Source organism: Triturus cristatus, chromosome 8 (assembly GCF_964204655.1).
Source record: "Triturus cristatus chromosome 8, aTriCri1.1, whole genome shotgun sequence".
Lineage (NCBI taxonomy): Eukaryota > Metazoa > Chordata > Amphibia > Caudata > Salamandridae > Triturus > Triturus cristatus.
In genome coordinates, this window is record NC_140591.1 from 754,010,111 (window position 1) to 754,029,110 (window position 19,000).

At 48.6% G+C, this 19,000-nt stretch overlaps 1 protein-coding gene across 4 annotated transcripts in view; it reads left to right on the plus strand.

Annotated features, from left to right (window-relative positions):
* The window catches only part of ARHGEF7 (Rho guanine nucleotide exchange factor 7), a 908,392-nt gene that overhangs the window by 841,652 nt on the left and 47,740 nt on the right, over positions 1-19,000 (plus strand). For all 4 annotated transcript variants that reach the window (XM_085622182.1, XM_085622181.1, XM_085622184.1 and 1 more), the window contains one exon: positions 5,703-5,802. In XM_085622182.1, coding sequence (XP_085478308.1) covers positions 5,703-5,802 — 100 coding nt within the window. The remainder of the gene's footprint in view (positions 1-5,702; positions 5,803-19,000) is intronic.

Sequence of the window (19,000 nt, forward strand, 5' to 3'; positions counted from 1 at the left end):
CGGATCCTGTGCTGACTTCAGTCAGATCCCGACCTATGTTTCCCTGTGAACTAACTAAAGCACAACCTTTAGCCTGGGAGGCTTCCTCTGACGTTCCTTTGCCTTGATGCCACCCCATTTTTGGTTCTGCCTCCAGTGTGATTCAGGGGCTCCCAACAGGATCCCAACAAAAAGATGACAATGTGGTGGACAATTTACTACCACCTCATTATACTGATGCAAGTCGACCCCACCCTCCGGAATGCTAGTGATGTAAGCACTTTCGCTGAAACAGTATTGGACTCTGTTTTAGATCTCCTTGCTGAGGAGAGTGTGTTCTTTGCAGTGTTTATTCACAAGACTTCAAAGGTGTTGTATATACATTTGCCCACTGTGGAGGCAAACTTACTGACTGACATTTTGCAACCTGGTAACTACTGAGCCATTACTGCTATTTAACAAGGCCCTGACTGAGGTTTTATGGTTCCCGTTGCAACCTGTGTTCAGCACCACCTTTGAGCAATTTGATTGGTCAGTGCCACAGACCTGCCTCTGGAATCTCTCCTTCATGACACGACATGGCCACTATGCACATGCACATCAAAAGACATCTTCCTCTCGCTACATGAAGTCTTTCAAGCTCCATTTGCTCAAAAAACACAATGATCAGAATGTGGCCAAATACATCCTTAAAGCCAGTGTGGACACCATGGACTGTCAGCCTTGTAAGAAGCTCTAGCTTCATTGTTAGATGACGAGCTTGGGTGCGTGCTACCAGGGACAGCTAGACATCATCGATGGATATGCCTTTTGACGGAGCGAGGCTCTTTGGTGCTAAGGTGGATTCATTGTTGGAACACTTAAAGGATAGCTGGACTACAGCACATTTCATGGGACTACGTTCCAACACTCCCCAGTTTCACCAAGAGTATCAGGAATTACAGGACTATCTGAAGGGCCTTCCCTACTCGCCAAGGCAGCCTGTCCAGCTTTACATGGTTCCATATGGAGAGATTGTGGCAGAGGCCGGCATACCAGCAGGTGCCATGATCTTTATCCTCCTCACCAGTGGCCGCAACTGCCAAATCTTAGATTCTCTTCCAAGGGTCATATGGGTCTTGTAGGGGGCAGAATCTGAACTTCCCTGCCTGGCAGGCATTCAGTTACTTTGGACGATGGGGTCCTTCAAATCGTTTGGTTTGGTTGTGCCCTCCCATTTGTGTCCACCCTCCTCATATTCCACCAGTATGTGGTAAGACATCAGCATGCTGCCATTCTTGCCAGAGAAGATTAGATGCTGCCAGGAGTGCAATGAAATTGATGGTGGAGAGGGGCACAGGATGCTAGTCTCTGATTGAGCAACCGTCTTTATCCAGGTTTTTCCTTGGGATGCTTTTCTAAAAAGGGCTTTCATATGTTTCTCCATCTCCATTTTTCATGTTGTAGTGTGACCATAATTTGGTCCTCACCTTTTTAATGTATGTGCTGTTTGAGCCTAAGCACATTTTCACTTTGTGATTTTTAAACCTCAAGACGTTTTTTCTCATTGCCATCACTTGTCTGTGAATTTCAAGCATTGTCTGTTCAGCTACGACAGATCATCCTTTTCTCTGACATTTTGTTACTTTAGACTCAGACCATCCTTCCTTCTAAGAGTGGTGTTACAATGGAAGAGCAACCCAATAACCACTTCCGAGCTTGGGAAACAAAATTAGCCGAATCAGCTGAAGTCAATGGCCATGAAGGGGGTTAATTCCTAAAACAGTATGCTTGGTCCAGATATTTAGGCAGCTATCCTATACGACGCATTGAATCAAATCTTAAGAAATAAGTGTTTAACCGTGTTAAAGCAAATACACAAAGCAATTAAATTGGATAAACCAAATCAATCATGGGGAAAAAAATGAATGAAAAAAAAGCATACAAAAATAAATCTATTGTATTCACTTTATGTATGTTACAGAGTAACCTACAATAGTAGGGGTGCAGAGTATAGCAATCAGACACACGTCTGGTACAATACTTGCGTGTGAGTTAGATGTATGTCAACTCCACAAGCATTGGAAATGCAATAGGTCTCGCTTTTGATTAAGTTAAAGCCATTTGCTTTGCTAATGGTATTGTATAGCAAAGCAAGTGGCTTTAACTTAATGAAAGGTGAGACCTATTGCATATCTGATGCCTACATTTATTTTCAAAAACTGGAAAAAATATATACTAAAAGTTTAGGCCCTTTTGCTTGACTTTCCATGCTGTCTTTCATTAGTTGCAAGTCAATAGCTAAGTAGATAGACAGAATAGGGAGTTAAAAAACACAGAATGAGATTTCCTTACATAATGGCGTATGTCCGCATACATTTGTAGCATAATGCCAATATTTACCTCAGGCGCTTGTAATGTTCGGCTGCTTAATTTTCTAAAACACATCAGACATCGAAGTATTTTTTGCAGGTTCATCAGTTAAATAAATGTGGAAACTTACAATTTTACAACCAAATTTATTCACAAAATATACAATAAATATGGATAAATACTGATAAAATGGCCCAAAAATAAATATGGATAAATAGAGACGGCAATGTTAAAAAACCCGAGCCTTAATTATACTCCCAAAACAAACAAAAAACTCAAGCATATTTCAGTCTCAGTACATAAATCACCAATCCTAGTACAGAAATACATCTCACAGTCGCTAGCACATACACTGGCACAATTGCACGCACACACACTCAAATCATAGCCCTCTCATGATTCGTACAAATTTACTGTATGTGACCCGCAGCCACCAGCACAACTACTACAACCTCAGTACAAGTGACACAGTCCCGTGTTTATGCCTCATCCCTCCCAGCAACCCTTCACAGACCCCAGTACATGTGTCAGAGTCAGAAGTACACGCCTTTGCGTCAGTAATCCCATCACAGGCCTCGTCCATCTCAACCCCCAGTACAAATGCCAGAGTCCTGTGTACCTGTCCCCACACGTATCTCAACACAGACCCCTCAGCTCATCACAGCCCCCCGTAAGTTTCAAGTACATGTTCGATCACAGACCTGCATACCGTCACAGACAACTTAAGCTCACCACAGCCCCAGTACGTGGTCCGTCACACTTGTGTATGCCATCACAACCCCTTCAGCCCACCATAAGCATCAGAGTACAGTGTACATATCCTGCACAGACCCCTTCAGCCACGATAGCCCCCAGAGTCTAAAACTCACGCATCCTCTTAATGTACATCATGTATCCAACACAGACCCCCTCGAGTCCACCACCGCCCCCTGTAGAAGCAGGGGAGTTCCAAGTACATGCGCCGGCACACACATGCACACCGTCGCAGACACCTTCACTTCGGTTACCAGGTGAGTCCATGCCATTATTAACACCGTTTCCTACTCCTAGGATGTTCTTAAACACCTTAATGCATTTTGAGACAGCGTTTCCTCTCAAGCAACTTTAATAAAACACCTGAAAACTGATTACTAAAAGGAAAACCCTGGACTGGAGCACGGTCCCGGGTGACCTGGAGTCATCTGGTAACCATTGCCACCAGAGCACGAGATTACCCTAACCGACCCAGCCCCCCTACTGTTCTAGTACAGCCCCCTACCTGCGACTGCAGCCCCTGCTTGTGGGTTCAGCAGAGCCCCCTCAGTTGGGATTTTCAACTTCCAGCCCCATTGTAAGTATACTCGGCGCTGTACCGCAGACGGGGTTCTCTTCTCGCTGACTGACGAAGGTGCCTCGAGTCTTCGCGTCCAGCCCAAGACGCTGCAATTTTGTAAGCCTGGGAGTCTCGTTTCGACAGACCCACCTAGTCTCTTGACCCGCGCTGCGGGTCTGTGCTTCCTGAAGGTCCCACAGTGGGCGCCTAGTCTCTGCTGGAGTTGCGCGCACACAGCTGAACTCCCTCCGGCTGGGGGGGGCTTGTTCACAGAGCCAGCACGAGAAAGCATGAAAAACAAGTCTGGGAGTGGTGCTCGCGATATGCGATTTTTGTTTTCCCGTGATACAAATCCCAGAAATCTGGCGCTTGCCTCGAGGCACTTTACGTATCTCCATAATTGCAGTTCACAAACCTTAGAAACCGTGTCATATCCCAAATACTGAGCACGTGAGATTCAATGCCCTGCGTGTGTGTCGGAGCGCGCGGGGAGAACCGGTTTCTGCGGTCAAGGGGTCGCAGCGTTAACGGGGCGAGGGGAAGAGGGGCGTGGTGGAGGGGGGTCTGTTATTGTAAAATCCAAAAAAAGCATTCCACATGCAAGATATAGCAACAAAATACTGTGGAATGCATTCCACACGCAAACGCGTACAGTAGTTTAAAAAAAAAAGTGCAGCAAGTCAATATTAAGCCCACCATCTCACACCACCAGTAAAAGATCGAATCGTGCTGGGCGTGGCCTAAAGAGGACAAGGTGGCAATTAGGAGGGACTAAAAACCCTCTGGTACAATCAACAAAGGTTGTTACCAATCACATTTGCAGGCGGAGCTGACACAGAACTTCTGGAACCGCATTGATTCCAAGAACCCCTCGCGTGGCGAGGGCAGCGCGTCCGCTGCTAACGCCAGGCGAGACCTAAAAACAACCAAAAGAAAATATCCTTGAGATGAAGAATGGTAAGAAAATTACAAAAGAGTAGTTGAAAAGTGTTGACGTTTCGGTCTCAATAGTGTTAAGTACTTGAGACCATCCTCAGGGCTAATTTCATTTGTGAAATCTGAGGTCTGTGGTCCACTAAGATGTCTCATTCCCTGTGGGGCGAGAGAAATTGACCTGATTTGATTAATTGGTTCTGGTTAAATGACCAACAATGACAGTCCTAAGTTGCAATTTAGCCAGGTATCGGCTCTAGTGTGGTGTGGAAGTGCTTGTACAAGTAGCAAACCATGAATCAAACACGCCAGCACTTCTTCCTCAAATTTAAAGTCCTTTTCATATGGGGCAGTCCATCATGTCCCCCACTTATTTTCTTCACTCTGCCACAACTCTCTAAGGCGGAGGAGAGGCTACACCTGTTCAATCCGAAGCGGGCTTTAGATTCTAGATTCACAGGAGGAAGGAGCTGGACAATAAGCTCTTTGTTGGATTTGCCAGTGCAAATGAAGGAAAACTCTCTCCACCCCAAAACCGGGAACTACCCATGCTTCCTTAAATGGTGTTTTATATAGTAATCAGGCTGATAGGTCTTTATAAGATTTACTGCACTTGCTCCACCAACTTGGTGGGCTAATCTACGTAGAACCCTTTTTGATAAAATACCTTTTTCTGGGAGGTAAAACCTCTGGGGCCAGTCTGCTACAGAAATCATCAGTGCAGTGATAGGTAAGTGTTGGAAAGCAGTGGTACTCATAACAATAGAAACATTGACACTGACTCTGTACTGTGCTTATAAAATTGTCTGTGTGCATGTAGGTGGCTTTTGCCAGATAAAGGTTTTGTGTTTGCATTGTTTTGACACCATCATTTCCAATGTGGAAATTATAGTGCAGTCATGTTGCTGAACTTACTGTATAGTCACTTAATGTTTTTGGCTACTTGTGACCTCAAGTAAGTTTGCCACCACAAACAAAATCAAGCATGGACTAAAACATTCACATCTGGGTGAACAAAGCCTTAGTCCATTGCTTAATAATCAATCGCTTGTTTTATTCAGATTGAAACAATTGAAATTGTATACACTGCAGCTTAGTAATTTATGATTTTCTTTTTATTCACTAGGCTCTCGTAAGGAATCTGCTCCTCAAGTACTCCTTCCAGAAGAAGAAAAAATTATTGTAGAAGAAACAAAAAGTAATGGTCAGACTGTGATAGAAGAAAAGTAAGGATTTCTCATGACTGAGGAAGAGTGGGCAATGCCACCTTTATTCCACACATGTGCGAAATCACTGATTGGATTGGAATAACGTGTTTTCCTTTGTAATTGAATAATGTGTTTAGCTGTGCTATCTTCTATAGAATGAGCTACTTACTTACCAGTAATCTCTGTTAGACCAATCTCCTTTTGAGGTGGGTGCCTAATGTGTAGGTCTCACCCGACACCAGTCTTAACTAATACCAGGATCTAGGGAAAAGGTACATGGGAGGATGTACCAAAGTATTGTGTGTACAATGACAAAAAAGGGAAATCGGAGTAATGAAGATTACTGCCAAGCTGTGTCCAGTTTTATCCTCAGGTACTTTTCATCCGAGTCTTCAGATACCATAGCAATATGGCTTAATCACAACCCCTAAAGGACACCAACTCATGAAAATTATCCAGTTTGTAGTTTTACTGGAGAAAAAAGTGTAATAGGAGAGTATCTCTCGGGAGTGTAGCAAAAAGCACTCTGCCTAAAATGCTATGAAACCCTTATCCTTTGTGTCAAATCTGTAGAGGAAGAGAAAACAGATGTAGGAGATACCCTTGCCACGATTCTACAGATATCAGTAATGGATGCAACCATCCCTTGAGTTGATCGATTATTTGCACCCGCAAAACAGCACCCAGTGAGCCATAGTCTATGGAAATCAGAGATTTCATTCAGTGAATCAAAATAGAGCCAATTTCCCTAGGAAGAAACGTATCAGTAAGAATCTAGACCGTAATCATTTTCACAGGTAAATGCTCACAGTATTCACATCTAACAGATGCAATTCTCCTTCTCCATGGTTGTTGTGGATTGGCGAAACTAAGGTAGGATTTATTCATATTTCTGAGGAATGGAAGGTATGACCGTTGGTACAAATGCAGGCCAAACAGTAAACCCATATTCTCTGAGAGAAAACACACAGATAAGGGAATAAGCTACCAATTTACCTAATTTTTATAGTCTTCTTGCAGCCTTAATTGCCACTAGAAAATAGTATACCACAGTAAGGAACCTGAGAGCCACAGGAAAGTGAAGAAGCCACTCAGCAGATGATAACCCAGCCCTTAATAAAAGCTAATTCTCCCAATGGTTACCTAAATGCCTGTACCAAGAGAGTAGATGCTGCTAGACCCAACTCTTACCCATCCTAAAAGAACTGTATTAGGAGTCCTGCCTCATAGCTCAAAGGAATTACATTGAAATTCTGGGAACATGACACAAAAGAGTGCTGTCCATAAGATTTCTTAGTGCACCCTGTGGGACTCCTAAATTGATTTTGTCTTCTCAGGAGGAAGTTGTAAGCATTAAAGCTTAACGTTCGGAACCTCCAGGTTGAAAGTGGTAATTTCTTGCAGATCCCTCCAGAACTATGTAATAAATGCAGAAACATATCTGAAAGAAACACGTTAGTTATAGATTCCTTACCTTAGAATAACCCCCAGGCGTCAGACTTGATCCGGAAAGTTTTTCATCAGCAGTACCTCTGCGCATCGGTCGGCTCCGCATTTGTCGTTGGCATCGTGTCGCCGGGATGATGCGCCTCCCTCACACACTGATGTCAGTTCTTTCTTTTTCCGCGCCAGCCAGCGCAGATCCGGAGAGAGCGGTACCTCAGTCATTTTTTGACTGACGTTTTCTCGACTTTTGTCTACTTCTTGTTTGAGTCTATCAACTCCTGGTGCACGAAGAATGCCCGGTTTCAAGGCTTGCGGTTCTTGTACCCAACTGATGTCGGTTACGGATCCGCACCGCGTGCGTCTCTTCTGCCTGTAGCGCAACCATGACCCCAAGTCGTGCTCCGACTGCCAGTCGATGGCGCCGATCGCTTTGCTGGAGCAGTCTCGAAAGCTGCTTGAGCGCCAGCAGTTTGCTCTGCACCGTTTGGGGTCCCGGTCGCGAGGGATGTCGAGGGACCGGTCGCGGAGCCACCACCACTCGTCCAAGTCATCAAAGTCTTTTCACTCGGGGTTGGGTAAGTCGAAGCACAAAAAGAAGTCGAAGAAGTATCGCCGCTCCTCGACTTCTGCCCGTGAGTCGCCTGACGTGACGAGGGATGCGGTCGGTGCCCCTCCGGGCACTGCAACCGATGCCAGTTGTGTCCCTGGCCGGCGTCGACCCCGGCTTCTATCCCGATGTGGACGCGGAGCGGGACCGGTGGGGTTTTTGTGCCCCTGTTTACTCCTGGGGTCCCTTTTTGCCCAGATTGGCTTGGGGTGACCCCACTTTCCTTTCCCAACACCCCACCCCGGAGAGCTTGGTGGCCAAAGCCTCCACTTCCAAAAGCGCTTTCCCTACCGCTCCACAGGAAAGGGAATCCAAGAAGCTGGAACATCTTGGGAAGAAGATTTTCTCTTCCGCCAGCTTAGGACTGCGGTCGGTAAACACCACATGTCTCTTGGGCCGTTATTCCCACTCTGTGTGGGATACGGTTGCGCAGGTGCTGTCTCAGTTCCGGAGGAGGCCCGGGCAGTGTTCTCCCAGGCTGTCACCGCTGGGAGGGATGCAGCGAAGTTTACCATACGTTGTGGGCAAGACACCGCCAACTCTCCAGGCAGGACCATTACAGCATCAGTAGCGCTGCGTCGCTACACCTGAATGAGATCGTCTGGCTTTTCTGGGAATGTCCAGAACACCTTGATGGACATGCCCTTTGATGGCCGTCGCCTTTTTGGCGACAAAGCAGACAACGCTCTAGAGCGGTTCATGGACTCACGGCAAAGTCCTTGGGCCTCTCCACCCGCCCTGTGCAGTCTGCTTTTCGCCCCTTTTGTGGCTACTGAAGGGGTGCCTCGCTACGTTCCGCCCAGAGCCACAGGCCGCAGCAAGTTACCCAAACTTTGCGCGGCCGGGTGCGTGGGAACAACGGACGTGGTTACGAACACCAGCGGGCGGGCCAGTCCACCAACCCCCTTTCTGCAGAAGCCTCCAAACCCTCCTTGTCCGACCTTTCAGGCCCATCAAATGCCAGTTGGCGGCAGGATCCGCCATCACCTCCCCCACTGGCGCACCATCACGTCGGACAGGTCGGTTTTGCAAATAGTCCTAAGGGGCTACTCCCTCCCCTTTGAGACTACCCCTCCAGCCATGCCACCGCGATACCACCGCAGGATCATCTGGCCCTTCTCCAGCAGGAAGTTACGGCTCTCTTGGCCAAGGGAGCCATCGAGCGCATTCCTGTCCCAGAAGTAGGTTGTGGTTGTTATTCCCATTACTTTCTGGTCCCCAAGAAGGGCAAGGGCCTGCATCCTATCTTGGATCTCAGGGACATCAGGAGAAGTTCAAGATGTTGGCGCTTGCTCAGGTCTTGTCTGCCCTCGACCCGGAAGACTGGATGGTAGCGTTGGACTTGCAGTACGCTTATTTTCACATCCCCGTCCTGCCTACCGTCATTTCCTGCGGTTCACGGTAGGCCACGAGCATTGCCCGTTTACCGTGCTCCCCTTTGGCCTTACCGTCGCCCCGCGGGTGTTCACAAAAGTGATGGCGGTGGTCGCAGCTCATCTGCGCAGATCAAGGGGGTCAGTCTCCCCCCCCCCCCCACACACATCTCGACGAATGGCTGTTGAAAGCGTGCTCGTCCCAGGCAGTCGTCTCCCACCTCCAGACTACGTCCGATCTCCTGCATTTGCTGGGGTTTTTCATCAACATGCCAAAGTCACACCTGATTCCCTCTCAGAAGCTCCTTTTCATTGGAGCAGTTCTGGATGCAGCGCAGTTTCAGGCTTTTCCTCACGAGCAGTCCGGGATATTCGGGCTTTGATACCGATGTTTCAGCCTCCATCCCGAATTTCGGTGAGAATGACCCTTAGGCTGCTGGGCCTCATGGCTTCCTGCATCCTGCTGGTGGATCATGCCAGGTGGCATATGCAGGCTCTGCAGTGGGACCTGAAGTTCCAGTGGGCGCAGCATCAGGGGAATCTTTCCAATTGTGTCCAGATCTTCGAGGGGACTGCACACCAATTGCAGTGGTGGCGAACGGACCAGGATTGGGGCAACAGCAGATCCCTCTCCCTTCCCCAACCAGAGTTCACAGTGGTGACAGATGGGTCACTCCTGGGATGGGGCAGCCACATGGGAGAGGTGGAGGTCAGAGGCCTCTGGTCTTCGGCGGAGTCCAGGCTCCACATCAACGTTCTGGAGCTCCGGGTGATTCGTCTTGCACTGAAGGCTTTCCTTTCTTCTGTCACAGTAAGGGTAGTGCAGGTGTTAACGGACAACACCACCGCCATGTGGTACTGCACCAAACAGGGCGGGGTGGGATCGTGGATCCCATGTCAAGAGGCTCTTCGCCTTTAGGCGTGACTAGAACATCAGGGCAGGTCCCTGGTGGTTCAACACCTGGCAGGTTCTCTGAACGCCAGAGAGGACAAACTCCGCCACCGGTGCATGATGGATCACGAATGGCGTCTTCACTCGGAGGTGGTGCAAGGTCTCTTTCAGCAGTGGGGAGAGCCTTGGTTAGATCTGTTCACCACCGAAGAGAACGCACAATGTCAGCAGTTCTGCGCGTTGGTATTTCCAAGGCGGCACTCGCTCGGCGACGCTTTTCGTCACTAGTGGAATTGCGGTCTCCTATTCTCCTTTCCGCCTATACCACTTCTGCCCAGAGTGCTGAATAAGATCAAGCGTGACCAGGCCCGAGTCACTCTTATGGCTCCGGACTGGGCACGAAGATTCTGGTATCCCGAGCTCTTGAACATGGCCATCGATCAGACTGCCTCTTCGGGAGGATCTTCTGTCGCAGCAGCAGGAGACACTCCTCCACCCAAACCTGTCCAGCCTCCACCTCCTTGCGTGGAGATTGAGCGGTGACAGTTGACAGCTTTTGACCTTCCTCCCGAAGTCTGTAATGTCTGAACTGGGGTGGTGGAGTGAGCTAAAGAATGATGGATTAAACCCAGATCAGTTGACTTGGGGGTGAGTGTTTGATTTGCTCAAACGCTCCGTCCATCATCCCCTTTGGTATCGCTTTGTAATGTAATCCTGGCTGCCAGGCGTCCCTCCACTAAAACGGTATACGCCTGTAGATGGAAAAAATGTGTGGCATGGTGCACAGCAAAGGCTGTGGATCCCCTTTCTGCCCCTCTTTCAGAGGTTCTCCTCTTCATTCTTTCTTTGGTCCAGCAGGGCTCTGCTCTGGGCACTCTTAAAGACGATCTTTCAGCCATTTCGCCCTTTCTTCGCCTTCCTGATCAGCCTTCTCTTTTCAAGTGCCCTTTTGTAAATAGGTTTCTTAAGGGCATTACTCTTTCCTCCTATTCCTTTCGTAATGCCCCAGTGGGATTTGAATCTGGTCTTAATTTACCATATGTGTGCTCCTTTCGAGCCACTACATAATTGTCCCCTCAGACTCTTGACTTTAAAGACTGCTTTTCTGGTTGCCATCACCTCTGCTTGCAGGGTGAGTGAGCTTCGGGCCCTATCTTCTAAACCTCCTTTTATTGCTGTCCATCCGAACAAGGTTGTCCTTCGAACTAGACCTTTTTTTCTTCCCAAAGTGGTTACCTCTTTCCACATAGGATAGACCATCACTTTGCCCACCTTCTTCCCGCCCCCACATCCTTCCAAGGAGGAGGAGAAACTCCACCATCTGGATCCAAAACGTGTGTTATCATTTTATCTGGATCGGACAAAACCATTCCGGGTGGACGATCAACTCTTTGTTGGCTCTGTGGGCGCAAGAAAGGTCTGGCCGTGCAAAAACAGACCATCTGTCGATGGGTCGTCCTTTGCATTAAGATCTGTTACTCCTTGGCTAAAAAGGAGCCTCCGGTAGGACTGCGCGCCCATTCCACCAGGGCAACGGCAGCCACTACTGCTTTGGGACGTGAAGTCCCCCTCGGTGATATCTGTCAGGCAGCTACGTGGGCATCGCTGCACACGTTCACTAAGCATTACTGCCTGGATAGCCAAGTCCGGAGAGATGGCTTCTTTGGCCATTCAGTTCTACTGGACTTTCTGGTGTGAACTTAGTTAGCAGACCCACCTTCGTTTTTTTTTTTATTTTACAGAGTTTTATGTAGCACAAACTTGACCCGAAGGTATCGGGTATCAGAGCGCTTTACTTAGCACCAGTTGCGTTACATGAGGGCACGTTTATTTTTGTTAGGCACGGGTAGATTAAGGGATTTGCCCAGAATCACAGGATGTTCAGTGTCATTGCCGAGACTTGAACCCAGTTCCCCAGATTCGAGGTCGACTGCCCTAGCCGTTAGGCCAACTCATCTCCCCCGGTATTGCTTGGGGATTTATTCTAAGGTAAGGAATCTATCATAGTCACTTTCAGATGAAAAGTTACTTACCTACGGTAATGATAAATCTGTAAGAGACATATATTAGTTATAGATTCCTTACCGCCCCACCCATCCTCCACGTTCTGCGAACTGACTTCTAGAGTAAGGGACTCCCTTTCAGGGCCCTAGTTTTGTGCACCGGTGGTCAGTGTCTAGCATGGCTCTGCACTTCTGGCGTGGATGGTCGTGTAAAAGTACCGACGTCAGCGCACAGGGGCGGCGTCTAAGTTGATACCGCGACATCATCCCGGCGATCACGACAACGATCGCGGAGTCGACCGACGCCACCTACCGACGCGCAGGGGTACTGCTGAGAAAAAATTCTCCGGATCCAGTCTGACGCCTGGGGTTAATTCTAAGGTAAGGAATCTATAACTAATATATGTCTCTTACAGATACATCATTAACAAAGGTAAGTAACTTGTTCTATAAGCAAATATTGTCAATTACAGGTATCTGTTTGAGCTGAACCAGGATAAAGTCAAAAGTTCAGGCTGACTTCGATGGAGTGCAGGCCTGGCACAGCACTAAGTTTGGCCTGCCGAGATAATACCATGTTTCCACTGGAATCAAGATGCAAAGTCTGGGTCGGCCTACATCTAGGGTCCATAGATCAGGAGCTGCAATGCATGGTCCTACGTCTAGAGACAACACACTGGATTGGTGCAGTGAAAACTGATGATCATGAGCTGCGATGCGAGGTGTGTCATGCGCTGCATTGGTTCCAATGAAGCCACCGGTCTGAAGCTGGCGATGCGAGGACTTGCATCGAGGTATGTCGCTCTACATCTGGTCTGATGAGGCCACCGATCAGGAGTCTGTTGCGTCCCTGTCACTCAAGTCACCTGACCCTTGGAGGTACTCTGGATTCAAGGAGCAAGGCAATCCTCAGGTATCTGGGCAGCTGGGAAGCCCCTCTTCTTGTAGAGTCCGCAGGTCCAGGAGTGTTCTGAAGAATGGGTCTCAGGGGCCAATATTTTATACCCAGTGCCTGCTTAGAAGTGGGATAAACTTCTATTATTCTTTTTCCCACATCTGGTTCTGGAATTTCCTCCCTTCCCCTGCCATGGCCCCAAGATGTCTGGGAGTGACAAAAGGCTAGTGTGTGAAATCTTTCTGACTGCAGGATGCAGCCCCTAGTGAAGTGTAAGTATGGTAGGGGACTGCTCTGCCCTCACCTATCCTGTCAGGAGGGCGCTTCCTCGAGTCCCGCTTTGTGACACTGTCCTGGAGGAATACACAAAAACCAAGTACACGTAGTTATATGACCCAGGACACAGGCTGCAGAAACCAATTCGTTAGGACAAGAAAATGACAACTTTCTAAAAAAAAAAAAAGACACAAATGATGGACGGAATGCAGAGCAAATCAAACATTCACCCCCAGTCAACAGATCTGGGTTAAATCCATCCATCTTTTGCTTACCATGCCACCCCAGTTTAGAGCCAGCCATATGCAAATCAGTCTTGACCCTGTTCCTCAGTGGAACAGTCCAGCCCGAACTGCCAAACCAGATCTTCCCTGGACCAGAAACGAGCATCCTGGGACCAGTTTCGGGGTATTACCCCTCATCAGCCATGCTAGCTTGAATCCAGTGGCACAGGGAGCCCGGGACACATGTCGGGTATACCCTGCGTACTTGGGGGGGAGAAAGCAAGGATGCTTGTTTCTTGTCCAGGGAGGACCCGGCTTTGCAGTTTGGGCTGGACTTAACAGGGTCGAGACTGATTTCATATGGCTGGGTCCAAACTAGGGTGGCGTGGTGAGCAAAAGCACGATGGATTAAACCTGGATCTTTGTGAATTGGGGTGAATGTTTACATTGTTCAGCATTCCCTCTATCATTTTTTTCTTTTGCAACTTTCTAAAAGTGGTATTTTCTGAATTGTGACTAAAAATGTGACTTTGCCATTAAAGAGGATTTTAAATTACAACTCTTTAGAGACCAAACCTGATATTTCTACCTGTTCCTGCACATTATCACTTATTAGATGTAATAAGGTAACCCAATGTTATGTTATGGGAGAGTCATCCTTGCAGCAGTGAAAAACGAAATCTGATAGACTTCCAGCCACAGATTGTTTACTTTATAGTTATCCCCAGGCATCAGACTAGATCTGGAAGTTTTCTAGCAATAACCTTGCGCTCCGGTAGGTGGCGTCATTCAGCTCCACGTCCACACTGGTAAATGACGTATGTGGTATCTATATGGGCACTATGATGTCTTCCCATGAAACTGACTGGTTTCAAACCATGTGACGCCTGTCACAGACAGATGTCTGTGACAGACACCCACTTGGTCTGTCTATGATGCCTCGAGAAAGACCATGACATGTTCAAAGGATGATTGCCCACCATCCCAATTCTCTCATCCAGCACCCCACTCCAGAGAGCTTAGTGATCCAGGCCTCCACTTCCAGAATCAACCCAGGCGCATTCCCTTCCACTCCACTCCACTCAAGGGGCTGAAAACCTTTGGCAGGAGTATGTTTTCTTCCTTCAGCTAGCACTTCGGTCGATGAACACCACGCGTCTCCTGGGCAGTTATTCCCACATGATCTGGGACTCTGTTGCACAAGTGGCTGCCAATGATCGTGAAGGAGGCCTGAGCCATACTCTCAGGGTATTGCCGACAGGAGAGATGAGGCAAAGTTCGACATTCATTGTTGTCTAGACACGACTACATGCTATGCAGAGCGATTTCTTCATCGGTGGCCCTCTGGTGCCACGCCTGGTTGAGAACTATTGGCTTTTCCGGGGATGTCTAAGCATCTCTTATGGACATGCCCTTCCTGGCTGATGAGGGGTGAAACCCAGAAACCGGTCCTAGTATGCTTCCAGGTCAGGGAGGACCTGGCTTGGCAGTTCGAGCTGAACTGTTCCCATGAGGCACAGGGTCAAGACTGATTTGCATATGGCTGGGTTCAAACTGGAATGGCATGGTGAGCAAAAAAACGATGGATTTAGGCCCAGATCTCTGTACTGGGGTGAATGGATGACATTGTTCTGCATTCTGTCCATCAACTGTTGTTTTTGCATTTGTCAACCTGAGTGGGACGGGTATGCCCAGACGTGGGTCCCGTGCTCGCCATGCCACTGGAATCAAGCTATCCTGGCTGATGAGGGGTGAAACCCCGAAACCAGTCCTAGGATGCTTGTTTCCAGTCCAGGGAGGACCTGGCTTGGCAGTTCAGGCTGGACTGTTCCCATGAGGCACAGGGTCAAGACTGATTTGCATATGGCTGGGTTCAAACTGGAATGGCATGATGAGCAAAAAAACGATGGATTTAGGCCCAGATCTCTGTACTGGGGTGAATGTATGACATTGTTTTGCATTCTGTCCGTCAACTGTTGTTTCTGCATGCCCTTCGATAGCTCCCATCTCTTTGAAGAGAAGGTGGACTCGTGCTAGAGCACTTTAAAAACTCCAGAGCTACAGTCAGGTCCTTGGGGCTCTATGGCCCCTCGCCACCCCCAATCCGCCTTTAGTGGCCATGGAAGGGGTGGTTTCTAGCTGCAGCTATACTTCCCAGCCACCATGACCAGCAAGCTTCCACACCTTTTTGTGGCTGAGGACACGGTTCCCACAGACCATGTGGGACAGGTAGCTAGAGGTCGAACCAGTCCATCACACTTCCGGCAGCCACAGCCTCCAAGCCCAATTAGCTTGCCATCCTACCATCATGGGCGTCCAGTAGGTATATGCCATCCCCTGCTGCTCTGGAGGTCAGTAACATCAGAAAGTTGGGCACAACTGATCGTACACAGAGGTTACTCCCTCTCCTTTGTGGCTGCCCCTCCACCCATGCCACCAGTTGACAGAGGACCATCTTTCCCTACTCCACCAGATAGTGATGGATGTCTTGGCCAAGGGAGTATAGAGAGGGTGCCAGCATCAGAAGTAGGATGTGGTTGCTATTCCTGCTACTTTTTGGTGCCCAAGAAGAACGGAGGCCTTTGTCCTATCTCTTCCTCAAACAGGAGAAATTCAAAATGCTCACGCCAGACTGGATGATAGTATTGGATTTGCATTTCGCAAATTGTCACATCTCCGTCCTGCTCGCCCACAGACGTTACCTGCAGCTCACGGTGGGCCAGGAGCAATTTCAGTTTGCCATGCATCCGTTCGGGCTTACCAGTGCCCCTCAGGTGTTCAGTGTGATGGTTGTGGTGACAGCACACGTGCTGACGTCTGAGGTTCCAGTCTTCTCCCCTAACCTCGACGATTTGCTGATGAAGCCGAACTCGCCCCAAGCAGTCGTCTCTATCCTCCAGACTACGGCGAACCCCTGCTCTCGCTATAATTCACTATCAAGGTGCCGCAGTCAGATGTGATTCCATCTATGACGCTCACTTTCATGAGCTGTTCTGGGCACTGTGCAGTTTCGGGCTTATCCTCCTGAACGGCAAGTCCAGGATATTCAGGCTATACTATCGATGTTTCAGCCTCTATCCTGGCTTTCGGTGAGGCAGCCTCTGAGGCTGCTGGGCTTCAGAGCCTCCCACATCCTTCTAGTGAGACATGCTTGTTTGCATAGGCAGGCTCTGCAGTGAGACTTGGAATTCCAATGGGTGCAGCATCAGGGGAATCTCTCTGACATGGTCCAGATCTTGGAGAGAACTGCAAAAGATCTGCAGTGTGGCTAACAAACCGCAATTGGGTCTGTGGCAGACCCCTCTCCCTTCCCCAAGCAGATCTGACTGTAGTGACAGATGCCACTCCTGGGCTGGGGCGGCCACCTGGGAGAGGTGGAGATCAGAGGAGTGATCTCTGACAGAGTCTGGACTCCACGAAAAAACTTGTTGGAGCATCGTGCGAGTTGCTTGTGTTGAAGGCCTTTCTACCCACCTTCAAAGAAAGGCTAGTGCAGGTGTTCATATAACACTACTGCCACGTGGTACTGCAGAAAGCAGGGCGGGGTGGGGTCGTGAACCCGTTGTCAAGAGATGCTGCGTCATTGCTGGAACAGGGCATTTCTCTGATGGTTCAACACCTGGTGGGCTCTCTGAATGCCAGGGAGGGCAAACTCAGCCATCGATGCTTAGTGGATCACAAATGGCATCTCTGTGCAAGGCTTCTTCCAAGAGGTGGGAGAGCCTTGGATAGATCTATTTGGCACTGCTGAGAACATGCTATGTCAGCAGTTTTGTGTGCTGGAATTTCCAAGGCGGCTCTCTCTCTCGATGAAGGTTTTGATCTCGAGTGGAGATGCAGCCTCCTGTACACCTTTGCACCAATACTACTCCTGCCAAGCATTCTCAAGAAGATCAGGAACGACCAGGCCCAAGTCATTCTTATGGCTCTGGACTGGGCTCATAGTTTGCTATCCTGAGCTGTTGAGCATGGCGATCGGTCCTCCGATCAGGCTGCCCCTTCGTGAGGACCTTCTTTCGCCGCAGAACGGGGGGTTCTCCACCCAAACCTGTCAACGGTCTGCCTTCTTTTGTGGAGATTGAGCAGCAACAGTTGATGACTTTCAACCTTCTATCCGAGGTCTGCAATGTTATCTTTGCAGCCAGGCGTTGCTTCACCAAAATTGTATACGCCTGACGTTGGGGCAAGTTTGTGGCATGGTGTGCAGAGAAACAGGTTGACCCTCTTTCTGCTCCCCTCTGACAAGTCCTTCTCTTTATCCTTTCTTTTGCCCAGCGGGGCTCGGCTTTAGGCACCTTAAAGTGCTATCATTCCGCCATGTCAGGCTTTCTGCTGTTGCCGGATCAGCCATCCCTTTCAAATCCCCTGTTGTAAATAGGATCTTGAAAGGTTTGCAACACGTTTCCACCTTCGCCCTTCATCATACCTCAGTGGGCCCTCAATCTCGTACATACATTTCAGATGTGCGCTCCCTTTGAGCCACTTCACAGCTGTCCTGTCAGGCTCCTTACCATCAAGACAACCTTCCTAGGGGAAATAACATCTGCCCAGAGGGTCAGTGAGCTTCAGACTTTGTCATCAAAGCCTCTGTATGTTAACATCTACCCAAACAAGCTGATTCTTTGCACTAGATCTTCCTTTCTTCCTAAAGTTGTCAAGCTGTTTCATGAAGGCAGTCCATCACCCTGCCTACCTTTTACGCTCCACCACATACCTCTAAGGAAGAGTAGCAGCTTCACCGTCTGGACCGAAAAAGAGTGTTGTTCTACCTTTACTGCACGAAAGAGTTCTCGTTGAACGACAATCCTTCGTGGGGTGTGTTGGAGCGAAGAAGGGAAAGGCAGTGCAGAAACTGACGATTTCCCAATGGATCTTGCTATGCATTAAGATCTGCTAAGCATTGGGCGATAAGAAAATCCTTGAGGGTTTTCATGCTCATTCCACCAGAGCTAAGGCTGTGTCCAATGCATTAGCACGTGGAGTTCTGGTCCTGGATTTCTGTCAGGCAGCAACGTGGGCTTCTCAATAAACACATTCACGAAGCATTACAGTTTGATTGTTCGGTCCTGTAGGACTTTCTAGTGTGAAAGAGTTACGCAGACCTATCTCCAGAGAGGTATTGCTTAGGTATCTATTCTAAGGTAAGGAATCGGTGGCTGTAATTCTCTTTCAGATGACCAAGTTACTTCCCTCCGGTAACGCTTTATCTGTTAGAGCCTATACGTGCAGATTCCTTACCGACCCACCCATCCTCCCCGCTCTGCGAATGGATTCCTAGGGACAGTGCTTTTCCCCTTTAAGGGCCCTAGTTTTCCACTCCAGTTGTCCGTTTTCTTCGTGGCTCAGCGCTCCTGGCGTGTGAAGTCCTGAAAAGAAACTGACGTCAGCACGCTGAGGTGGCGCCTAAATATGCACTGGCCATGTCACTTCTGGCATGGAGCTGACCAATGCCACCTATTGGGGCCCAGGGGTACTGCTCACAAAAAACATTCCAGATCCA